The 20401-nt window shown below is 44.3% G+C and overlaps 3 protein-coding genes across 4 annotated transcripts; 2 read left to right on the top strand and 1 right to left on the bottom strand.

Moving 5' to 3' along the window:
• Positions 1-733: 733 nt before the first annotated feature.
• tm4sf4 (transmembrane 4 L six family member 4) lies at positions 734-2672 on the bottom strand (the record flags this gene model as incomplete). The annotated part of the gene is made up of 5 exons (XM_079740073.1): positions 734-751; positions 998-1184; positions 1480-1619; positions 2257-2346; positions 2502-2672. 5 exons carry the CDS (start codon positions 2670-2672, stop codon positions 734-736), a joined length of 606 nt encoding a protein of 201 aa, XP_079596199.1.
• An 836-nt stretch (positions 2673-3508) lies between these two features.
• On the top strand, positions 3509-9414 carry LOC307078719 (glutathione hydrolase-like YwrD proenzyme). Of its 2 annotated transcripts, none has more exons than XM_079740664.1 (13): positions 3509-3610; positions 3977-4099; positions 4309-4462; positions 4727-4880; positions 5114-5320; positions 6152-6304; positions 6433-6520; positions 6756-6927; positions 7380-7536; positions 7640-7822; positions 8374-8458; positions 8815-8910; positions 9071-9414. In XM_079740664.1, the coding sequence occupies exons 2-13, from the start codon at positions 4000-4002 to the stop codon at positions 9214-9216; spliced, it is 1695 nt and encodes a 564-aa protein (XP_079596790.1). In that variant the 5' UTR covers positions 3509-3610; positions 3977-3999; the 3' UTR covers positions 9217-9414. The 2 variants fall into 2 exon arrangements, with proteins under 2 accessions (XP_079596790.1, XP_079596789.1); XM_079740663.1 differs by lacking the exon at positions 3509-3610 and adding an exon at positions 3687-3813.
• Positions 9415-11999: 2585 nt separating this feature from the next.
• tm4sf18 (transmembrane 4 L six family member 18) lies at positions 12000-16860 on the top strand (the record flags this gene model as incomplete). The annotated part of the gene is made up of 4 exons (XM_079740633.1): positions 12000-12179; positions 15413-15481; positions 16221-16363; positions 16616-16860. 4 exons carry the CDS (start codon positions 12000-12002, stop codon positions 16812-16814), a joined length of 591 nt encoding a protein of 196 aa, XP_079596759.1. The 3' UTR covers positions 16815-16860.
• Positions 16861-20401: the final 3541 nt, after the last annotated feature.

Genomic DNA, 20401 nt, shown 5'->3' on the forward strand with positions numbered 1-20401 from the left:
GTCATCAAAAGTCCTTTCGGCCGGACATCGTCAAGGTGGAAGAGGTTTAAAAATAGTGAAAAGCGTTTAAACTTTTTTTTTCTAATTAGAAATGGGAGTGTGAGTGTGAATTTATCAATCATTAATCAAGAAACTAGATCAATATTGAAATCAATAAATTAGGTCTCTACTGGATTGCTCTTGTCGCCTGTTTTTCTGGAGGTTTGGGGGCAGGGGTGATATGACTCCATCGACAATGGACCAAATGTAACTGACCGTTACCTTGAATAAAACAAGGTATTTCTCTGGGTCGAATTGGGATAACGTAAGTAATAAAAAATAAAATAAAATGTAACATAGCAGGTCAAGTATTTTTTTTTATATTTTAATGCTGAAATGTTAAATTGAATACCTCTCTAACCCTTAAACCCCAAACCTGATTTCTTTAACATAGTGTTGCTGTATGAATGCTATGAGTTTCTAGACAAACTGTCAACAAATAACAAATAATCCATTTAGAATTTCATGAAACTTTATTGAAGTGTTTTTTTTAATCTTGCACGATTTGAATAAAGAAAAACATAGTGAGGTCTCAGAGAAGATGGTGTCAGATCTGAACAGAATGACCCCAATAACTTTGGAGAACAATACAAAACATGGCATTCGTACCAACATTACCAGCATAGCCCCATCGGATTGGTTAATAATAAACAAGATGTCCAGCTCCCACAGACTCAGGTTGGCATGGACGTGCTCAGGCAGTAGCTTGAGCCTGAAACAAAGGAAATACAACAACAGTTCCATGAGGGCCACCTTGTTTTGTGTTTAACCTAAACCACCAAATGAAGTATGCAATTTTACTCATACTGCTGGAATCCCTTCACAATAACCTAAACCCTGAAAAATCTTTGGACAATTATAACTTTATTAATCCATAGAATATGTAACGGAATGGGAAAGAGATTGAGCAGATGAGAGCAACATGTATCTATCAAGCTGTCCACCCATTAACACTGACCTCTGGGCAGCAGCCGCGGCAGTCCCCACAGAGCGCTCCCACCAGGCCGTTCACCACCTGCACGGCACAGAGCACCGACTGGATCAGACCCATGGCCAGCAGCACCAAGAACAGAGTCAGGTTCCAATGCACCACGTCCACTGGCTCCACACATTGCTTCCAGGAGGCAGGGTTGAATACGTATTCGCTGTATAGAGAGAGAGAGAGAGAGAGAGAGAGAGAGAGAGGGAAGGAGAGGGGGGGGGAGGGGGAGAGAGAGGGAGAGAGAGAGGGAAGGAGAGGGGGGGGAGGGGGGCACAAAACAGTTTGGATAAGATATTTGAAATGCATGGACTTTTGCATATTTCTTACTGTGCAAGATGTTTCTATAATATGTACACATACATAGATATGAACTCCTGCTTTAAACATTAAGGTGAATCTACTTGGCTCCCTCTCTTTCTTCATATGTCTGTCCGTCCGTCTGTCTGTCTGTTCCTTACCTATTCTCCAATGGGTATGTCCACTCTTTGGAATCCTTTTTCATGCAGAAAGGCCCCCTGGTGATGGCCAAAACAGACACCCCAACAGAGTACGCTGCCCCTAGAACCCCCACTCCCGCAAACAGAATGGAGCTCAGCATCTACGCAGAGGGGGGTAGAGTCAGGGACAGACAGACAGACAGACAGGCAGACAGACAGACAGACAGACAGACAGACAGACAGACAGACAGACAGACAGACAGACAGACAGACAGCAATAATTCTTAAAAAAGCCCTTAAAGAATAATTGGATGCTAGCTTGATGTGCCTTTTATTACAAGAATAACACCAATATTAACAACAACACCACTAACAAAAATAACCATATGGATGATAGATAATAGAGATGATTTGTAGTACTCTGTTCAATGTTGTCATAAGGGCCAGTAAAGGAACAAAATAGGTTCAGTATTATAATCGGTGTATGTGTCGGATACACACTTGTGTACACCTCCACATTCTGCGTACATTGATTAGAGAGAGAGAGAGAGAGAGAGAGAGAGAGAGAGAGAGAGAGAGAGAGATATCTAAGAATAGAGTAAAGAATTAGTGTTTAAGTACAGTTTTCGTACTTTATTGTACCTGTCATTATTAACCAGTTATTTACTGGTAATTGTTGAACAATTAATATTATTAGGAGTTATAATCTTCATATTTTTTATGTAATATTTTTTCAGCAATATTATATTTCCCTGAGTCAGATAAGGGAACTACTTTCATAACAACCGAAGCACTCACAGCAAACCTCCGGCCACAGCTCGCATTACCACAGCAACCACAGCAGTCGTTGTTCTTCAAACCAAGGAAGACCAAAGCTGGGAAGAGCATCTAACAGACACACACACACACACACACACATACACATTTACACAAAAAACACACAAATGCACACATGCACGCTCACTGACAAACACTTTTATAAAATAAAATAAAATGGTAAATTAATGTAGGCCATCATTTAATTCCGCCTCCTGACCACTTACCAGAACTCCAGATCCGAGAATGCCTCCAAAGTACCAGACCTCTTCTGAGAGCAATTTGCTATCCACAGGTGTCCCTCCAGGGAAGAACAGCAGGATGTTGCACAGAACGCACACCACAGACAGAGGGAGCAGGCTTATCCCCAGACATTTGGAAAAAGCACCAGGGCACATCTTGAGACAGATGACGGTACAAAAAGTGTAAATTAAAATATCTATATTCTCGTTGCTTTTCTGTAAATCTTGTTCAACCAATTGGGTCTGCGAACAACATCCACTTCCAGTCAATTTCCTCAGAGTTGTTAATATTATTTAATATGATAAATGCCTGATAAAATAAAATAAGTATTAATGGTCTTGGCGTTGATGTTTCTGTCTAGACCACCTGTCCTGTCTCTGTGTTTGCTGATATTAAGAACCAAGTTTTATAGACTGGTTGCATGCACCACCGTGACGTCACCTCACATTTATAGTGGCCAGGTGGAATATATGGCATCTCACACACACACACACACACACACACACACACACTCTCTCTCTCTCTCTCTCTCTCTCTCTCTCTCTCTCTCTCTCTCTCTCTATGTCCCAGAAGAGGAACTGACAGTCATACAAGGGAGGTCTCATTGTCGCTATAGGGGATTAGTGTACATAGTTGAATACTCATTGCTTAGGCTTGGTTGTACAGATGTGTGTGTAGACTTATGTGGTAATTATGATATATAATCTACTTGGAGCGATAAGCATCATTGTATACATAAGACTGTGTACATTTCTCTTTAAATATAAGATATAGATTGGATAGGCTAATAATTGTATAAGAATAATACTAATAATAAATAATGAACAACATCAATTCTATAGCCAATTCAAAGTAAAAATTGTATTTTTAACCTTAGCCTTCATTTAACCTTCAGCTAAATGAAACCTGTACCATCGATGTCATCCACATCTTCTAGGCTTGCCTGTCAACATCATGCCAGTCTACTTAGGCTACGTTTACATGATGACGGTCTGAACAGACGACGCAAAAGTGGCGTCGCGTCTTCACTTTTTATTCCGCGCTTAGACGAGCGTTTTCGGGAGGAAATCTGCGTGCATACGGTGACGCTAAAGTGTGTGGATTTCGATTGGGTGTGCATGTCAGGCGGCTAGGTGGTGCTTTGATACACCATCACACAACTCCGCCATGTCTGAGCGCATGTGTAGAACCCTCCTTCTCTTATCTGCGCCGCGAAAACCAAAACATAATCACAGATCATTTTCTGTTCAGTAATACTATCTGTACATATCCTGTACATTTCGTGGAAAGACTCCTGTAAGTTTATTAAAGCTGCCAGAGCAGCTTGACGGTCCGACGCATGGAAATAATCCAACATGTTTGTTTATTTCCCTGTACTGGCGCTGTATGCGTTGACGTCACATCAATCAATAACTACTTCATCGATCAAAGTAATTCAAAGTTTTTTATGTCTTAATAGATTGTCACTGGAGTCAGCCTAACATGTCTTCCGAATTCGCCTTTTCATCGAGACGATCCCCGCTCGTTTGTCTCCGCGGCTGCTCGTCGTCCAGCCAGCCGTTGGCTACGGGCATTGGACTGGGTGAGTTAAATTATGCTAAATAACATGTATAATATATCATTCTGCTCTTGTTCTGGGGCTTGTTACTTATCCAACTAACGCAGAACTATTCGCTGTTATGTTTGTATATCGGATTAATAATTCTAAGTGTGTGTTTTTTGCTCGAAAAGCACAGTCGCGATGCGACTTTGTGAAGCGCAGCACTGTTATGTTACGATCTGTGTCGTCAGACATCCTGAAGCGGGGCGGGAACGCGGCCGACGCAGCGGTTGCCATGGCAGCGGCCCTGTCAGTCACAGAGCCGTGCAGCACGGGTCCCGGGGGAGATGCCTTCTGCCTCTTCTACGATGGAAACACCGGGGATATAAGTTGTCTAAACGGCAGGTTAAAAAACAGATATTTTTCTCTGTGTTCACGATGTTTCCCCAACCACCCACATCAACTATTGTGATGCAGCATGCAAACATGTTTGCATGCTGCGTGGGTCCTTAAAGTTGACAATGTAGGCTTGTCTTATGGGTTATGTTTCTGCAATGTATCCTATGTCAATGTACACCCCACCTCAAATCAATAAATCACAATAACTGGTAGATCACCCAGAAGCATGAGTGAATCTAAAGTATTGGCCGCTCTGAACTTGTTGCCCAGCGGCCGTTCCCCCAGAGCCCAGTCCCTGGAGCTGCTGGAGGGGCGTGGCTACAGCGCAGAGGCCCCGCCCCCTGCCTTTGACGCTCTAAACATCACAGTCCCAGGAGCCCCAGCATGCTGGTGTGACACTGTGCAGACGTTTGGGAGCCACAAGGTGTGTGTGTGTGTGGTGTGTGCGTGTGTGTGTGTGTGTGTGTGCGCGCGCGCGTGTGTGTGTGCGTTTACACAATTATATGACAAACATAAGACCTATTAAACACAATGACTACCTCCTGAGCCACTGCCACCCCTCTCTTCCTCGACACACTTCCTGTCCGACCGACTCACGCTTCCTGTGTGGTGAGACTTCCTGCGAGGTCACTGCGTTTCCTGTGTCCCCTGCCCTAGGTCTCCCTGAGCCAGGTGTTGGGCGGGGCCACGACCCTCGCCGAGGAGGGGGTTCCGGTTGCCAAGGTAGCGGCCTACCAATGGGCACACTGGGTGGACGCCATGCGGCATGCTGGGAAGGAACTGGACGGCAACCTTCTGGTGGACGGGGAGGCACCGTGTCACGGACAAGTGTTCAGGAACCGCGCCCTGGCTAGGACCTTTAGGGTGAGGTGTTGACTACACACACACACACACACACGCACGTACACATACACACACACGTGCAAACGCACGTACACACATATACATACACACACATACATATACATGCACATATACATACACACAAACACACAAGTTAGAAAGTGATGTCATGCCATAGTTGCACTTTATTTTTTTGGACCATGATTATTTACACTTTGCCGCAACACTTTTATTTGTTGATTATCCCTTTAGTCATGCTCTCACTGGCAAGTTTAACCACGAGTAAAACAAGCACACACACACACATACACACACACACACACACACACGCATAACCACACACACAAACGTACATGCACGCACACACCTTTCAACTCCCATGGACGTTCCTGAAATGGGGAAACAATGGGAGTGAGCTCAGCCTCATTTGGGTCTCCTTTCTCCGCTGTGACTGGTTGTGTTTCTCCCACCGGCCCCGTCACACACATAGACAGCCTCTTAGTCATGGCACTGCCCTCAGTGCACTGATTGTTATTAATCCTGAGTTCATTCATGTCTCCTCGTTAGAACACTTGAAGGCATGGTTCCATGAGTCAGACTGTGTGTCATATGGTCTTTAAACTCTAAACAATCAACATGTTGTTCTGCTTCCTGAAACACCAATCATGTAGGTTTACACATTGTAGTGTCTTCAGTCTTTCGTTTGATATCTGCAAGAGTTGATTGTTATGCTTCATGAATCATTGTTTGACTGAAGGCCTGTGGAGGGTTGTATACATCGTCTTCACCTCTTTGAGTTTCTAATTGTGTCATGGATTGATCTCTTTATTTACTGAATGATTTATCGAACAGGAGCTGGGAGAAAGCGGGAAGCCAGGCTTCTACCAGGGGAGAGTGGCTCAGGCCATCGTTGATGTTATCCACCAAAACGGCGGGGTCATGACCCTGGATGACCTCAGCGGCCATGACAGTGAGGTGGTCACTCCGATCAGTACAGACTACAAGGTCAGGACACGAGATACACTCAAGAAATGACGCCATCACATGGACCCCATGTACATTTGGCCGGACTCAGATATTGATTGCGTCACCTAAAATATATATTTCTGTAACTTTCGACTCTATTTTTGTAGGGCGTGCGTCTTTGGGAACCCCCTCCCAACAGCCAGGGTTTGGCCGCCCTGTTGATGCTCAATATCTTGGAGAACCTTCCGCTGCAAGGTACTCCACAGGCTGAAGACACACGGAATCACAAACACACCAACAGATATCATAATGGTCATCTCAGTGAGGAATGGTTGAAACTCAAGATATTTAGGACGAACTAAACATACAACTTGATGATTTAGTGCTGCTATGGTTATAGAAAACAATATGTGTTCAAATGAAGTGACAGCCACATAATTAATTATATATTTATTAAATGTCCCCCCCCACCCCCGGTGAACTTGTCTAGACCTTGGCCACAACAGCGCGGACTACATCCATCTGCTGGTGCAGGCCGTCCGCTTCGCCCTGACAGACGCTTTGCATAACATAAGTGACCCAGACCATGTGATCATTCCTCTGGACAGCCTATTGGATAAGAGCTACAGCCGCCAGCTTGCCCAGCAAATCAGCATGGACAGGTGTGTGTGTGTGTGTGTGTGTCTTTCTCTGTTGAATTTAGATAGATCTATTGACTTATTTATTCTCACTGTTACCTCTCTGTCCCTTCTATCTATATCCTGTTGGAAACCCCACTCCACCTAACTGTAGACTTTGAGCGTTTGCTTTTTATTGCTCGAAAGACAAACACAAACTTATTACACCAGAAAATGTGGCAATAAAACAGACACACACACAAACACACGTGACTTTTTGATTTCCCTGGGTTATTGCTCCTTAGTATAGTGTTCTTTAAGGATCAGTTAATCATTGTATTTCTGGGTTCTCTTGAGAGTGAAGATGTTGATATCTGGGCCCAGTGATGGATTTGGAATAGATTTGTGTCAAGTTAACACCCATCCTTCGGTCCTTGTATATTGCGTGTTTGTATGTACATGTATTTGATTGTGTGTTTGTGCGTGCGTTGCTGCAGTGCCAGTGAGGTGGGTGCGCCAGCTGTGACGATACAGGGTGACACTGTGTACTTCTGTGTGGTCGACTGCCACGGCAACGCATGCTCCTTTGTCAACAGCAACTACATGGGTTTTGGCTCAGGCCTTGTGCCGAGGGACTGTGGCTTCTCCCTCCAGGTATGTGTGCACGTGTGGGTGTGTGTGACACCTGCTAAGACAATTACAACCACCATTTATTTCACTCTCACGCTCTCTCTTAACCTCGACCTCACTCTCTTAGAATCGGGGAGCTAGTTTTTCTCTGCGTCGTAACCACAGCAACTGTATCGCCGGCGGTAAACGCCCATACCACACCATAATGGCCGCCCTCGTCACCGGACCCGCCCCCGGCGGACAGAAGCCCCGCCTCCTGGCCGCCCTCGGAGTGATGGGCGCCATGATGCAACCGCAAGGACACGTCCAGGTAAACACACTTAAACACCACGGCTAGTGTGCACACACCCACGCACATTCCGGACACACACGCGTACACATTTAGAATCAGGACAACAAGCGCACTCCAGTGAGAGGGACCGGGGCTGGGATCAAAAGAGAACAGCTGGATGATTGATCGGTCACAGCGTATAAAACACGGTGGTGTTACAAGGGCCCCACCCTAAAATCACATTAAGTATTACTATTAAGTATTATTACTTAATATATTATTAATTATTCATAATAATTATTCATAATTATTATAAATATTACCGTACTGTACCGATAGCGATATATTTTTTCACCTTCTTCTGACAAATGTACAGTTTGTAAGTTGCTTTGGAAAAGCGTCTGCTAAGTGCCCTAAATGTAAATGTAAGTATATGTTTTATTTTTCTCACAATCAAATGTCATTGTTGTATTTTAGTCAATGAGCAGAAACCTAATTTTGGCTAACAGACCTGCAAAAAAACGATCATTAAGTTTCTCAAAACATGAGAGAGTACATTTAAATGTTTCCTGTGTTCTGCTGACGTTCAGGTGCTGCTGAACATGCTGGAGTTTGAAATGGATCCTCAGCAGGCCTTAGACGCTCCCAGAGTGTATGTGGAGTACGACCAGAAAGGTTCGCTCTGCTGCCTCTGGATGTCTGAAGTGTCATCAGCCATCAACACCAGGATTTGACTAGACAAACACTATTTACTCTGCAAGCGTGCACCTATACTCCCTGATTGTTGTATGTTTTTGTTTGACCAAGACTTTATTGCTTCAAAGTTTTTTAATTTATATTATATAATTATTTATTTATGTTATATATTTTTGAATTCCTAAAAAGTCTTAAAATATTATCTGAGAGTAAAACTGTATATTTGTGCTATATTTGTGTCGGATCCATTTTTCTTGGGACCTATGTTATGTCTCCATATCTATGTTATGTCTCCATATCTATGTTATATATATCTATGTTATGTGTCTCTCTAGCTGATCAGTGGCTGGTTCATTTGGAGGAGGGATTTGGGAAAGAAGTTTGCGATGAGTTGAGGAGGCGGGGCCACCAAGTAAATTGGCCAATCACAGGTAATCTCTCTAACATCCCTCAGTACACACATGTGAAACATTTTGGAAACATTTAGGGATCATTGTTAAGCCATTTAGTGCCTTGATATAAATACTACATTTATTAAGCGTGTGTTTCTGAAAGAGAGAATACAGTGATTCAAATTGTTTCCATTCACAGGATTTAATCGTTCGCGATTTGGTCGAGGACAAATCATTACAGTTGGCGATTGGTGGAACCCATCTGTCCGTCAAGCTGCTCATCCAACCAGAGTTCTGTGGGCGGGGTCGGACCCCAGAGCAGACGGGTGTTCACAGGGCTACTAGACCTGCTCCAAGTATATAATTAATTAACATATTTTCAATTGAAATAATATTAAATCAAACACTAAATGAATTTATAACCTTAATCATATCAATCATGTTTTTATTTGAATTAATCATTCACAGTTTACCAATAAGCTAAGAAAGTTAATTGTTATTAACAGGTCTATGATGGTCAAATAAAGAGAGTATCTTTTTTTTATCCAGGCAAAACACGGCTCCCCATTTACTTTTGTCTGTCGGTCTCTCTTTCCTATATGGCGGCGATGTTGACGCTTCGCAGCAACGGGTCAGTCAGTGCGGTATCTATGTATAAATGTCTATGGGGTCAGCCCACTGGCAGCAGGAAGTGAGTCATGGAACGTTCCCTGCTTCCTGTTTGAGTCAGTATTTGCGAAGCTGTCCAATGACCCCCATTGTCCTTTAATGACTATGACACCATTCTCCGTTGCAAACACACACACACACAACGTTAATGATTTATTCAAGGTACACAATTTAAAATAAAGGCCCAAATATTTTTCAAATGTGACTGATCATTACCCTTCAATCAGGCAATGGGTTTATTGCTGATGATAATTGATGGGGTTGGTCAGATTGGGCTTCTTCTCTTGTAGAACGCTGCATGCTTAATGTCCTTCACCTCCACCTGTGTGATGAGAACCGTGTTTGCATACTTTTCTAGGGGTTCCACTTGTCAGTGGCCAGTATAAACACGCACACACACGCACTCTTAGTCCCGTTGATGTTTTGAGCACCCCAATAAGTGGTTTGAGTGTGTGTGCCTTCCATGTACTTTTTCTGCAGGGTGGGTCTTCGCTGTGTGTGTTCTAGCTCTGGGGGTAATTTTAGTAGCAGGAAAATTCCGGTCCCAGCTCCCACAGAAGACCCTGTCTGAAGAAGATAGCAGCAGAGAATAAAATAAATAGCTACCATAGCTGCTGTCAAGTCATGGATATGTTGTGATGCATTGATGTTGTAAGGAGATTCATATTGAATAGTATGCCAACGACAGGAAAAGAGCCCCAATTTCCATTGATGAGAACACTTGTCCAAAACAGAAAGCCCTATACCCATAGTGACTCTGATTGGCCGGATGTATACATTGTGGTTGGACAGTGTCATAGTTGCCATTTGTGTTGTTCTCATGTCATTGTTGTAATCTGTGCTCTTCCTAATGGCACTCCAGTACAAATCGATCTACATCTGAATTAATGTAGGTTATATGACTGGCCCGGGGGGCTCCCAGAAGAACTCCTCTACCCAGACACTTTCTCCGCCTGCTTAATCGGATTTGGCCGTGGCGTGTGAAATGCTCTTGTTATTGGGTCTGGCTTTCCAGTGCTGGTTAAGTGGCTGCCGTTACAGATTACAGCCCACGTTAATCTAGATTCCACGTAGATTATCAGGCTCTTCTATTTATAGCAGGACCCGCAATCATACACAAATGTGCATATATACGTACAAATGAAAAATACAAAAATGGGGCCCAGAGCTGTGTCCTCCTAACTCCCCAGGACATTTAAATAGTTCCTGTCATTCTGCTCTGACACCCTTGTTTCTACTAAGTGAGTAATAAAGTATATTTCAAATACAAATTTAAACTGCACCTTATTCCAAATTGAATCACTGTATGGCTTTATACATATTGTAGGTTTATATCACTCTTATCATTGTCATTCAGACCTTAACACCTCCCAATAGGATGTTCCACAGAGGATATCAGCTGATATAATTTGTGCTGCAACAGATAATTAATCTAGTGACGTGTGTTAGGGTGACCTCAAAGGTAGCACACGTCATACATACATCATTAGTCCCTTTATATCATATCAAAGTGATATCGAACAAAGTTACAAAAGGACCAAAGGATTGGTTTGTAATATGTATCATCAAACCAATGATTCTATGATGCCTAGTTTAGTTGTAGCTGTGGAGGAAGTGACTGGTTGAACACATCTCTGTGTGGAAAATAAAATCCAATGTTGTTTCTGGTGTAGGCCTTGGAGAACAACATAGAGACCTTGAACAATGATTCAATTCAAGTAGGTTAAACTTTTCTCTGTCTATAGCGTACAGTTAGGCACATTCCAAGCAAACTCTGATACAATCATTTGAAAGAAATCGGGACAAAACTATCTTTGAGTGGACGGACAGGGAGACGATTGGGCGGACCAGAAGGCTCTATCTGATATTTCGTAAGGGCACAGTGATCTTGGAATCAAAAGAATGCTTGCACGTTTTAATCTGGTTATTCTGAAGCAAGTAGATTATGACTTTTGTTGTTGTTCTCTGCGGTTAGAGTGTGGGAAACTGGAAACACATGCATGCACACTTACAAACACTTACACTTACACACACACACACACGTTGACAGTGTTCTGTTCTTGTGGGATTTGTCAAATCTTTCTGGCTCAGCTCTCTGGAGGCCGGCCCCTTGTTTTATGTGCGTGCGTGCGTGCGTGTGTGTACATGGGTATGTCTGTATATGTGTGTATGCGTGTGCATGTGTATGTGACTGCCATGGCCCTGTAGGTCACTTTCTTGAGGCTCGTTATCTCATAGCTGTAGGGACACACACACACACACACACACACACACACACACACACATTCACTCCAGGCCCTCAACCACCACCACCAGTTGTTCATTTCCTGGCTCCCTCCAGCTGGTCGGTCCCACTCCTCCCCCTGCCTTTTCCTCTCCTTCCTCTTCTCCTTTCTCCTCTGCCTCCTTTAGTCCGGCCGTGCCCCGCTCTCCCAGCAGTTGTATCTCCCCTCGTCGCCATGTGTTGTTCGGTGGGTGTCGCCCGGGCTCTGGGGCTGGCCCTACTGCCCCTGGCCCTGTGCTGTATGCTGGCCAACCTGCTGCTGCTGTTCCCCATGGGGGAGAGCTCATATCTCCAAGACCGCCAGCTGTCCAGCTACATCTGGTACTTTGGTGGACTGGGAGGCGGAGGACTGATGGTAAGCACACACAGGAACTCAGCTCTTCTCTTCTATGTTATTATATGTTTCCAACAGGGGCGTAGGAACCGGGGGGGACGGAGGGGACGTGTCCCCTCCAATATTGGAGACAGGCGCATTTGTCCCACCTAAAAATTATACCGGGGGGAGAAAAATCTTTTATTTTATTTTGAAAGCGCAACACAGCGTCCTGTCACCGCTTCTTATTCTAAAAAACTGGATGATTGAGTGTGAAATTAAAGAATTGATTTTGATATTCATCAGTTCATTACTGCCATTCAAAATGTGTTTTCCTTTACATTTACAAATGTATCTTTTTAGTAGAATAAAATATATTTGTGAATTTTTTCAGTGTAGTTAATTTAAGACATATTTCTGTTCAAACCATTAACCGAACTGTCAGGTTACCGATATGTGTCCCCCCCAATGTTAAACTCATTCCTACGCCTCTGGTTTCCAATCTGTTTGACATAATGTCAGGTGATCTGTAATGTTAAATCTGATTTGGAAATGTACACGTTCTACAGAGGAGATTGGGATATTATGAGGCGGGTGAAAGTTAGTTTCTCTGATAAGGGAGGAGGTCGAGGTGGCTGTGGGCAGGAAACAGAGAGAATGAAGTGAAAAGGATGGCTGTGGATTCTGCTCTGTGGACCCGTTCAAAAAAACGTTTGGAAAACAAAATGGATTACTTCATCTCTGTGTTTCTCAACACATCAGACTTTACTTCAGGACAATACATTTTCATCAAATCCAAAATCAGCTACCAGCAAACACGTGGTCCTAAATACTTGGTTTGCCAGTGCTCTCTTGACAGTGTCTCCTCCGCATACAGAGACTCCATGAAGATATTAGTTATGAGTGAAGATACTCCATATATTGTCGCTCTAACATGAGCTCTATGGCCCCATGTGCTGGTTGTGAATGGGCTCAGTGCCACAGGGGCATCTGACAGCTGGACGAGTCATAAGGAGAACATTTAGCAAGGCATTTACCTCGCTATAGAAACTCTCCCCGGCGATATAAGCCTGCAATAAGAACTCCTATTAATTCCTGTTATTAACATGCAAACGTTGCTAGCTTTACACCATAATCTCGTTGGTGTTTACGTTGCTCAGGCACTAAAAACAATGGGTTTCTATGTTAATTCATGGTTAATCGTTCTGACCTACATATTGGAACGTCTTACCTCCTGACAGAGCAGAAAAATCTAAAAAAAGGAGGCTGAACTTCAGCCTCCTTTTTGAGTAGGTTGAGTAGAACACAGAAGAGATTGTGTGTTGTGTGTGTGAAGCTTTGTGTGGGTGTTGGTGCGTGTGTGTGTGTGTGTGTGAGATTGTTATTTTTCAAACAACAGGTTCCTTTATGGAGTCTAAACCAAATTAGATGAATTAATCTCAACAGTGATCTCCATTTTTGGGGGAAATTATATTTGAAGTACCAATAAAATAAAGTCTGTATCAAACTGAAAACTCTGTATGATAAGCATGATTTCCCACAAATGACTCTGATACGATACCGAACAGTTTTAGGTTGGATTTGGCATTGTATAAGAAAGAGAAAGGCTGAATTAACTAATCACCCCGAGAGAGGTGGTGCCAGTAAGTGGCTGATGAGGTAGAGCTGGTTGTCTGGCAAACAGAAGGTTGCTTGTTTGATCCCCGGTGTGTCGAGGTGTCCCTGGCAATAATTGTAAAGTGCTTTGAGTCGCTACTGGTCTGAAAAGTGCGATATAAATCAGGATATTTACCGTTGATTAAACCTATGCTGATAGACGTGGCTGTTTGACAAAGTTGTGGGTTTGCGGGTTCATACATGTCCATTTGATATTATGATGTGGCTCATACACATCTGTGAGGAAAGGTAAAGTTAAGGAAAGGTGGTTCTCAGAGTTTTTCCTTGACTGTTAAAAAGTTTTTAGGAAAGGACAGAGTTATCAAATTCTGAATGTGGTCTTACGCAATAAAGGTACAACCACGTGAGGAATAGGCAGTGCTCCAAAGTACATTTAATCATTGGTTGGAGTTCTTCTTGACTCGAGTTTCATTTGGTACGGTCTACTCATGTGAAATACCGGAAATTGTACATGTTGGCCTCAGAGGGAGTTCATGGGGTGTCTGGTTAGGCTTGGGAACAACAATAGAGAGAGTTCCAGAGGCCTTCGGAGCCCTGGGCCCCTGGGCATAACGCGGGTCTTCCTTCTGCTCCTCGATGGGTCCCTGGGATGTTTGGGCCCTGGGTCTTCACCCAACAGTCTAGGTCGGGGCAGAGATCAAATCCTTGTTTGTAGCACTACTACATCATTAAATAAATAGGTCAAACGTACGGTATGCTTGACATTGAAAACAGTCTCTGATGAAGTATTTATCAAGAGTGCACCATTTCACCCTGTTCATCTGCTAAACGAAGCCGCTAACTTCCTGTACTCTTTGTTCTTTCTGTCTTTGGCAAACACAAACGGTCAAAATGCAGAGAGGGAGCCACTTGGGGGAGGTTTATTTTGAGCTCTGCCCATCCTTTCTGTGTTGCTGTCCCTTCTTCCGATATGCTCTCCGTTACTTAATGTTCAGCATCCTCCAAGCCTTTGTCTTTCAGTGTGGCTCTTTCTCTTTCTCCTCAGGGGACAGGGGCAACAGGATGTGAGATGTTAGGGGAGGACATCCAGGATGCACACTCACAAATGTTCTCCTCTTTGGGTGTCACATGATTATTTGTGTGTGTTTTTGTGTGCGTGTGTGAGTGTGTTTCCACCCATCGTTAAACTAGAGCCAATCCACTTGAGAGGGACAGAATGGAATAGAATGCCACATAGGGTAAGGAATTAAAACCTAGATGATGAAAATGATGAAACTGTATTGGCCAAAGATGCTCAACAGAAGGACTTTTCCCTCTGCAGTTTATACAGGCCACATCATGAGTCTGGTCAAAGTTAATAAAGTTGTAAGGACAGATGCAACTGTACCCCAGTGGAAAACAGGGAGCGCTATGTTGGGCTACAGTAAGAGGATTATCGTAGGAGCGCAGATGGTCAGCAACAGGCGACAAAGGAGACCGTTGAACATCTCCTCATACACTTCCTGGCAGGCTCGCCCCATGTGACTCCGCAGCATGGACACAGCTGCAGCTTTTTATTATTGGCACGTGTGTTTTTATTGATGTAAAATGGCTTCCCTTGTTCCATTTTTCGATGACAATGCAGGAGAATACTAATAACGTTCTCTCTGTTCTTCTAGATGCTGGTTCCAGTGGCCACTTTTACCAGTCTGGGGAAATGTAGCTGCTGCTGGAATGAGAGTTTAATGGTGAGGCAGACACTCACCACACATAACTGGGTTAGAGAAATGTGAACAGCAGGAATCATTGTATGGATTAATTGTGTTAGAGCGGCATGTTGAAGTTATGAAGCTCAATCCGAAATGTATTAATCAATAAACTATAGAACTGCAGTAAATGTCATTCCATAAGATTATATTATTTCTACCTTGCCCAATATATATTATATAATCTTTTCATTCCATCTTTTTCACGATAAATTGTGTGTGTAACTGTGGTGTAACTTTTGAGGTTATAGACCGACAACTCTATTCTCTTCAAAATGCATATACTGTTTATTTGTAGTAACTCATTCGACTTCTCAAACATAGACTTTGATTATGGCCTTGGTTGCTCGGTGCTGAAGTGTAGAAAGCACTTTGAACTTGACTGACAGAACTTAAGAACAGTACTCAAGTTAACTTCGTTACAGTCCATCCCTGGTGGAATACGAATGCTCTTCAAGTTACATTAATCTAACTGGGGTCTGACTTTTCTCTGGGTGTGGGACTGAGTTAGTGTGTGTGTGAGTGTCTGCGTGTGTCATGCAGCTGTCTAACGTGTCTTTTGACACTTTGCTGTGAATGCCCAAACAGCTTATAGAAACATTCCTTCTCCCTCCACATCTCTATCTTACACTGAAACACACCACACACCCTACTGGGAAGCACTGACATTCATGGCAGTTTCCTCATTGGTGGCTCTCTCTCTGTCCCTCCCTCTCTCTAGATGTGTGGTTCGGTATTGGCTGCGGTGGTGGGCATGTTTGGTTCTGGCTACTGTTTTGTCCTATCAGGGATGACCTTGATGCAGGGTCCTCATTGTTTCACTGCTCTGGGCTGGAGATACCCCTTCTCCAACGATGGCGGCAGGTAATTTGAAAGCAATTGTGTGTTTGTGTGCATGAAATGAAAAGTGATTAATAGTGTGATATTGTGCGATTGTTTTGCTGTTTTCACACTTCTGTATATGCTGGAGTAGCCTGGGTTGTCTCGGCACAGTGTTTGAGAAGTAACAAGTACTCTAGTGTTACTATACTATTATTAAGTGGATCTCTCTCGCTCTCTCCCTCGCTCTCGTTCTCTCTCTCGTTTCTCTGTCTCTCTCTCTCTCTCTCTTTCCAGGTATCTGCTGGAGCCAGACTCGTGGTCTCAGTGCCTGCAGCCTGTGAGCATCGTGGAGTGGAACGTGTCCCTGCTCTGCATTCTGCTGTGCCTTGCCGTGCTGGAGTTCCTCCTCTGCCTGCTGCAGCTGGGCGTGGGGCTGGTGAACGCCGTGTGCCGGCCCTGCTGCTACAAGCAGGAGTACAGCCTCCACGCCTAGAGGAGGAGGAGGCGCACGGGCCTAGAGGAGGAGGAGGAGGAGGCGCACGGGCCTAGAGGAGGAGGAGGAGGAGGAGGAGGCGCACGGGCCTAGAGGAGGAGGAGGAGGAGGCGCACGGGCCTAGAGGAGGAGGAGGAGGAGGAGGAGGAGGCGCACGGGCATAGAGGAGGAGGAGGAGGAGGAGGAGGAGGCGCACGGGCATAGAGGAGGAGGAGGAGGAGGCGCACGGTCATAAAGGAGGAGGAGGAGGAGGAGGCACACGGGCATAGAGGAGGAGGAGGAGGAGGAGGAGGCGCACGGGCCTAGAGGAGGAGGAGGAGGCGCACGGGCCTAGAGGAGGAGGAGGAGGAGGCGCACGGGCATAGAGGAGGAGGAGGAGGAGGAGGAGGCGCACGGGCCTAGAGGAGGAGATGGAGGAGGAGGAGGCGCACGGGCCTAGAGGAGGAGGAGGAGGCGCACGGGCATAGAGGAGGAGGAGGAGGCGCACGGGCATAGAGGAGGAGGAGGAGGAGGCGCACAGGCATAGAGGAGGAGGAGGAGGAGGAGGCGCACGGGCCTAGAGGAGGAGGAGGAGGAGGCACACGGGCATAGAGGAGGAGGAGGAGGCGCCGCACGGGCCTAGAGGAGGAGGAGGAGGAGGAGGCACACGGGCATAGAGGAGGAGGAGGAGGAGGAGGCGCACGGGCCTAGAGGAGGAGGAGGAGGAGGCGCACGGGCCTAGAGGAGGAGGAGGAGGAGGAGGCGCACGGGCATAGAGGAGGAGGAGGAGGAGGAGGCACATGGGCCTAGAGGAGGAGGAGGAGGCGCACGGGCCTAGAGGAGGAGGAGGAGGAGGCGTGGGCCTGTGCCGCTGGGCCCGCAGCAGTGGAGATGGGTCAGTGATAGTAACACTATGCACAACGCGCACTCCGTTGCACTTACGATCTCTCTCAGACAAACACAGACACACACATGCATGTGCAAGGCACATAAACACACACAGACACACACACACCGTCATAACTAATGCCTGTCATCACTTGTTGCAGGAATGCACAACGTTCCAGGGCATTATCCTTGATTAATTAATCGCACCCTTAAAACATACGCAATATCTGCATACGAAAAACTGTACGATTCCAGACTTAAAGTTGTCTGTTTTTTCCATGAGGAAATACTTTTCAGCCAACACTCTCTACCACTGCATATGGGTTGGAAAAAAGATGGCGATACTTCCCTGCCAGTATGTTGTTCTTATTGAGTAGATAGTCCTAAATCATACAAAATACCGTACAAAACTGAACTCTCAGTTATAGAAAGAACGCTTGGCAAATGGCTTCGTAGGAAGTGAAAGTGTATTTACTGAATTCTTACAAATTCGATCTAATTACAGCTGTGTTGGCCTATAAAACACTTAATACGGAGATGGGTGTTCTCATTGAATGCGATGTAACGTAAATCAAGAAATTTAAGTCAAACGTGAATACAAAGACACATAAAGACTGGACGATCAGTTATACGAACTGAAATGTTATATTCTGGAGTAAATGGGTTGGAAATTATCCTGTTAAATGGGTCTTTGCTATAATCAGCAGATGGTAATACTTTCTGCTTTGGAATGAGGCAGAAAGCAAGGAGGATGAGTCTATGTTAGTGTCGTTAGCAAGCACCACTGTTCACTGTTTAGTGAGGATAATGATTTGAAAACGGTCCTGTTATTAGCGTTGGAGTTTTGTTAATTTTTAAATATTTCTACTGTACATTTTTTCTGTTTTTTTTTCTGGACCCCAGACCAGTGATATGGGTATTTTATATGAATGTAGTGCCATATTTTTGTAACTTCATTTTTTTTGCAATCTTGAATAAAAATTGCATATAAAACTATGATGAAAAAAATAAGGATTTCTTTTAATTTTGTATTAAGTATATGTTGTTTCATATAGTTGATGTCATGCATACTAATCAGGGCGGCACTCTTTTGAATTGATCTAGGATAATACATTTGAGTCACCTCTTCCGTCAAGAAAGAAACAAAAAGCAATTTATTGGAACTGAGCGATTCAGCAGCCACATTTTTGTCTCTGAGCACTGGTTTCCCCGACCCCAGTCAGGGGAAACCAGTCCAGGCTCAGTCGTCTGGGGACTTCGTTGTCCAAACATTGTTTCCTTAACTGAATTTCAATATGAATTGGACTGGATTTTTTCATAAGAAGCTACGAGTTGAACCACAGTTAGTGGAAGTTCTGAGACATTGAGATATTGAACGCTTAGCTCAATATCATAACCATAAGCAGTTGGTCAGTGAGTCGAGGAAGTCTGGATTTGTATAATAATATTTTAGCATTTGATACTTTTTACAAAAAAAACAAATAATTCTTGGAGAGGATGACCTGATCTGGATGAATTCAACAAGCTGTTGTTCTGCTCCCATGGGGCCAAAGGTGAATTAAGGTCAGGGTTTGGAACCCATCCAAATTATTCACACAATGTTGACACAATATGTTCACACACTTTCCACTGCACTGTCGCATCTGTAAAAACAAAAACAGTCAACTGAAAAGAGAACACAGCATGGCTAAATCTGGAAGGCAAAATGCCCATAACAACAAAGTTGTGAGAAAAATGTCCAAAGAGAAGACAGAATTAGGGGCATTGATCCAATAAATCAATAACTTGCCTTATGAGTGGGGGAGTTGTAATGCATTTACCAGAAACCTTTGGGTTTGTTTGTCAGGGGATTGCAGAAGTGATGTCATAGTTATGTAACGTGAGCGTTTGGCTCAACCCAAGTGCACAGACTGGCGAACAGCGTGGAACAGTGTCAATCGTTTATTCGGATTCAGGATCGGCAGGCAGAATAGTCAGACAGGCGGGAATCAGGAGCAGGCAGGATAGTCAGACAGGCGGGGATCAGGAGCAGAAAGGATAGTCAGACAGGCGGGGATCAGGAACCGGCAGAATAGTCAGACAGGCGGGGGTCAGGAGCAGGCAGGATAGTCAGACAGGCGGGAATCAGGAGCAGGCAGGATAGTCAGACAGGCGGGGGTCAGGAGCAGGCAGGATAGTCAGACAGGCGGGGATCAGAGAGCAGGCAGGATAGGTGGTAGGGACTGATATAGGGGAAACACAGGTGAAGGTGGTTGGGTTAATTGGGAGTGATCAGGGTGGCAGGCAGGTGAATGGGAAAACCAGGGGCGGATCATGACAAGTTACCTGAAGAGACCCCCACACATACTTCATCATTCCATTGAAAAAAGCCAAAATCTTTGTGAATTTTCTAAATGTTGATTTTACAACACTACCTTGGAGTTTGGAAGATGGTTCACATAGACATATTACAATAAGGGCACATAAATGAACCATTAATTAACATTAGTAAAGGCAGTCATATGCATTATCATATAGGGTTAGGATAGAGGTTAGGGTAAGCATAGTTATTGCTGTGGACCTAGTAATTATTTATAGGAATCTAAGTGATTTCGATGGATGTTGATTCAGTTTAATGGGGTATCGGCAATACACCTCTTGTAAGAAGTCTCGTAAGGAGGCTTTACTGAAACCAACAAATTAGAAAAATATAGTATGCTCGGTCATGACTAGGCGCCAAA

This window comes from Pollachius pollachius (assembly GCF_949987615.1).
Source record: "Pollachius pollachius genome assembly, chromosome: 7".
Lineage (NCBI taxonomy): Eukaryota > Metazoa > Chordata > Actinopteri > Gadiformes > Gadidae > Pollachius > Pollachius pollachius.

Excerpts from the sequence above, each read along its gene's own strand:
- LOC307078719 (XM_079740664.1), top strand. The coding sequence starts at position 4,000 with ATGTCTTCCGAATTCGCCTTTTCATCGAGACGATCCCCGCTCGTTTGT. Across the intron at positions 4,100-4,308 it reads GGCTACGGGCATTGGACTGG|ACATCCTGAAGCGGGGCGGG; the intron begins GTGAGTTAAATT and ends CTGTGTCGTCAG. Across the intron at positions 8,459-8,814 it reads TGTGGAGTACGACCAGAAAG|CTGATCAGTGGCTGGTTCAT; the intron begins GTTCGCTCTGCT and ends GTGTCTCTCTAG.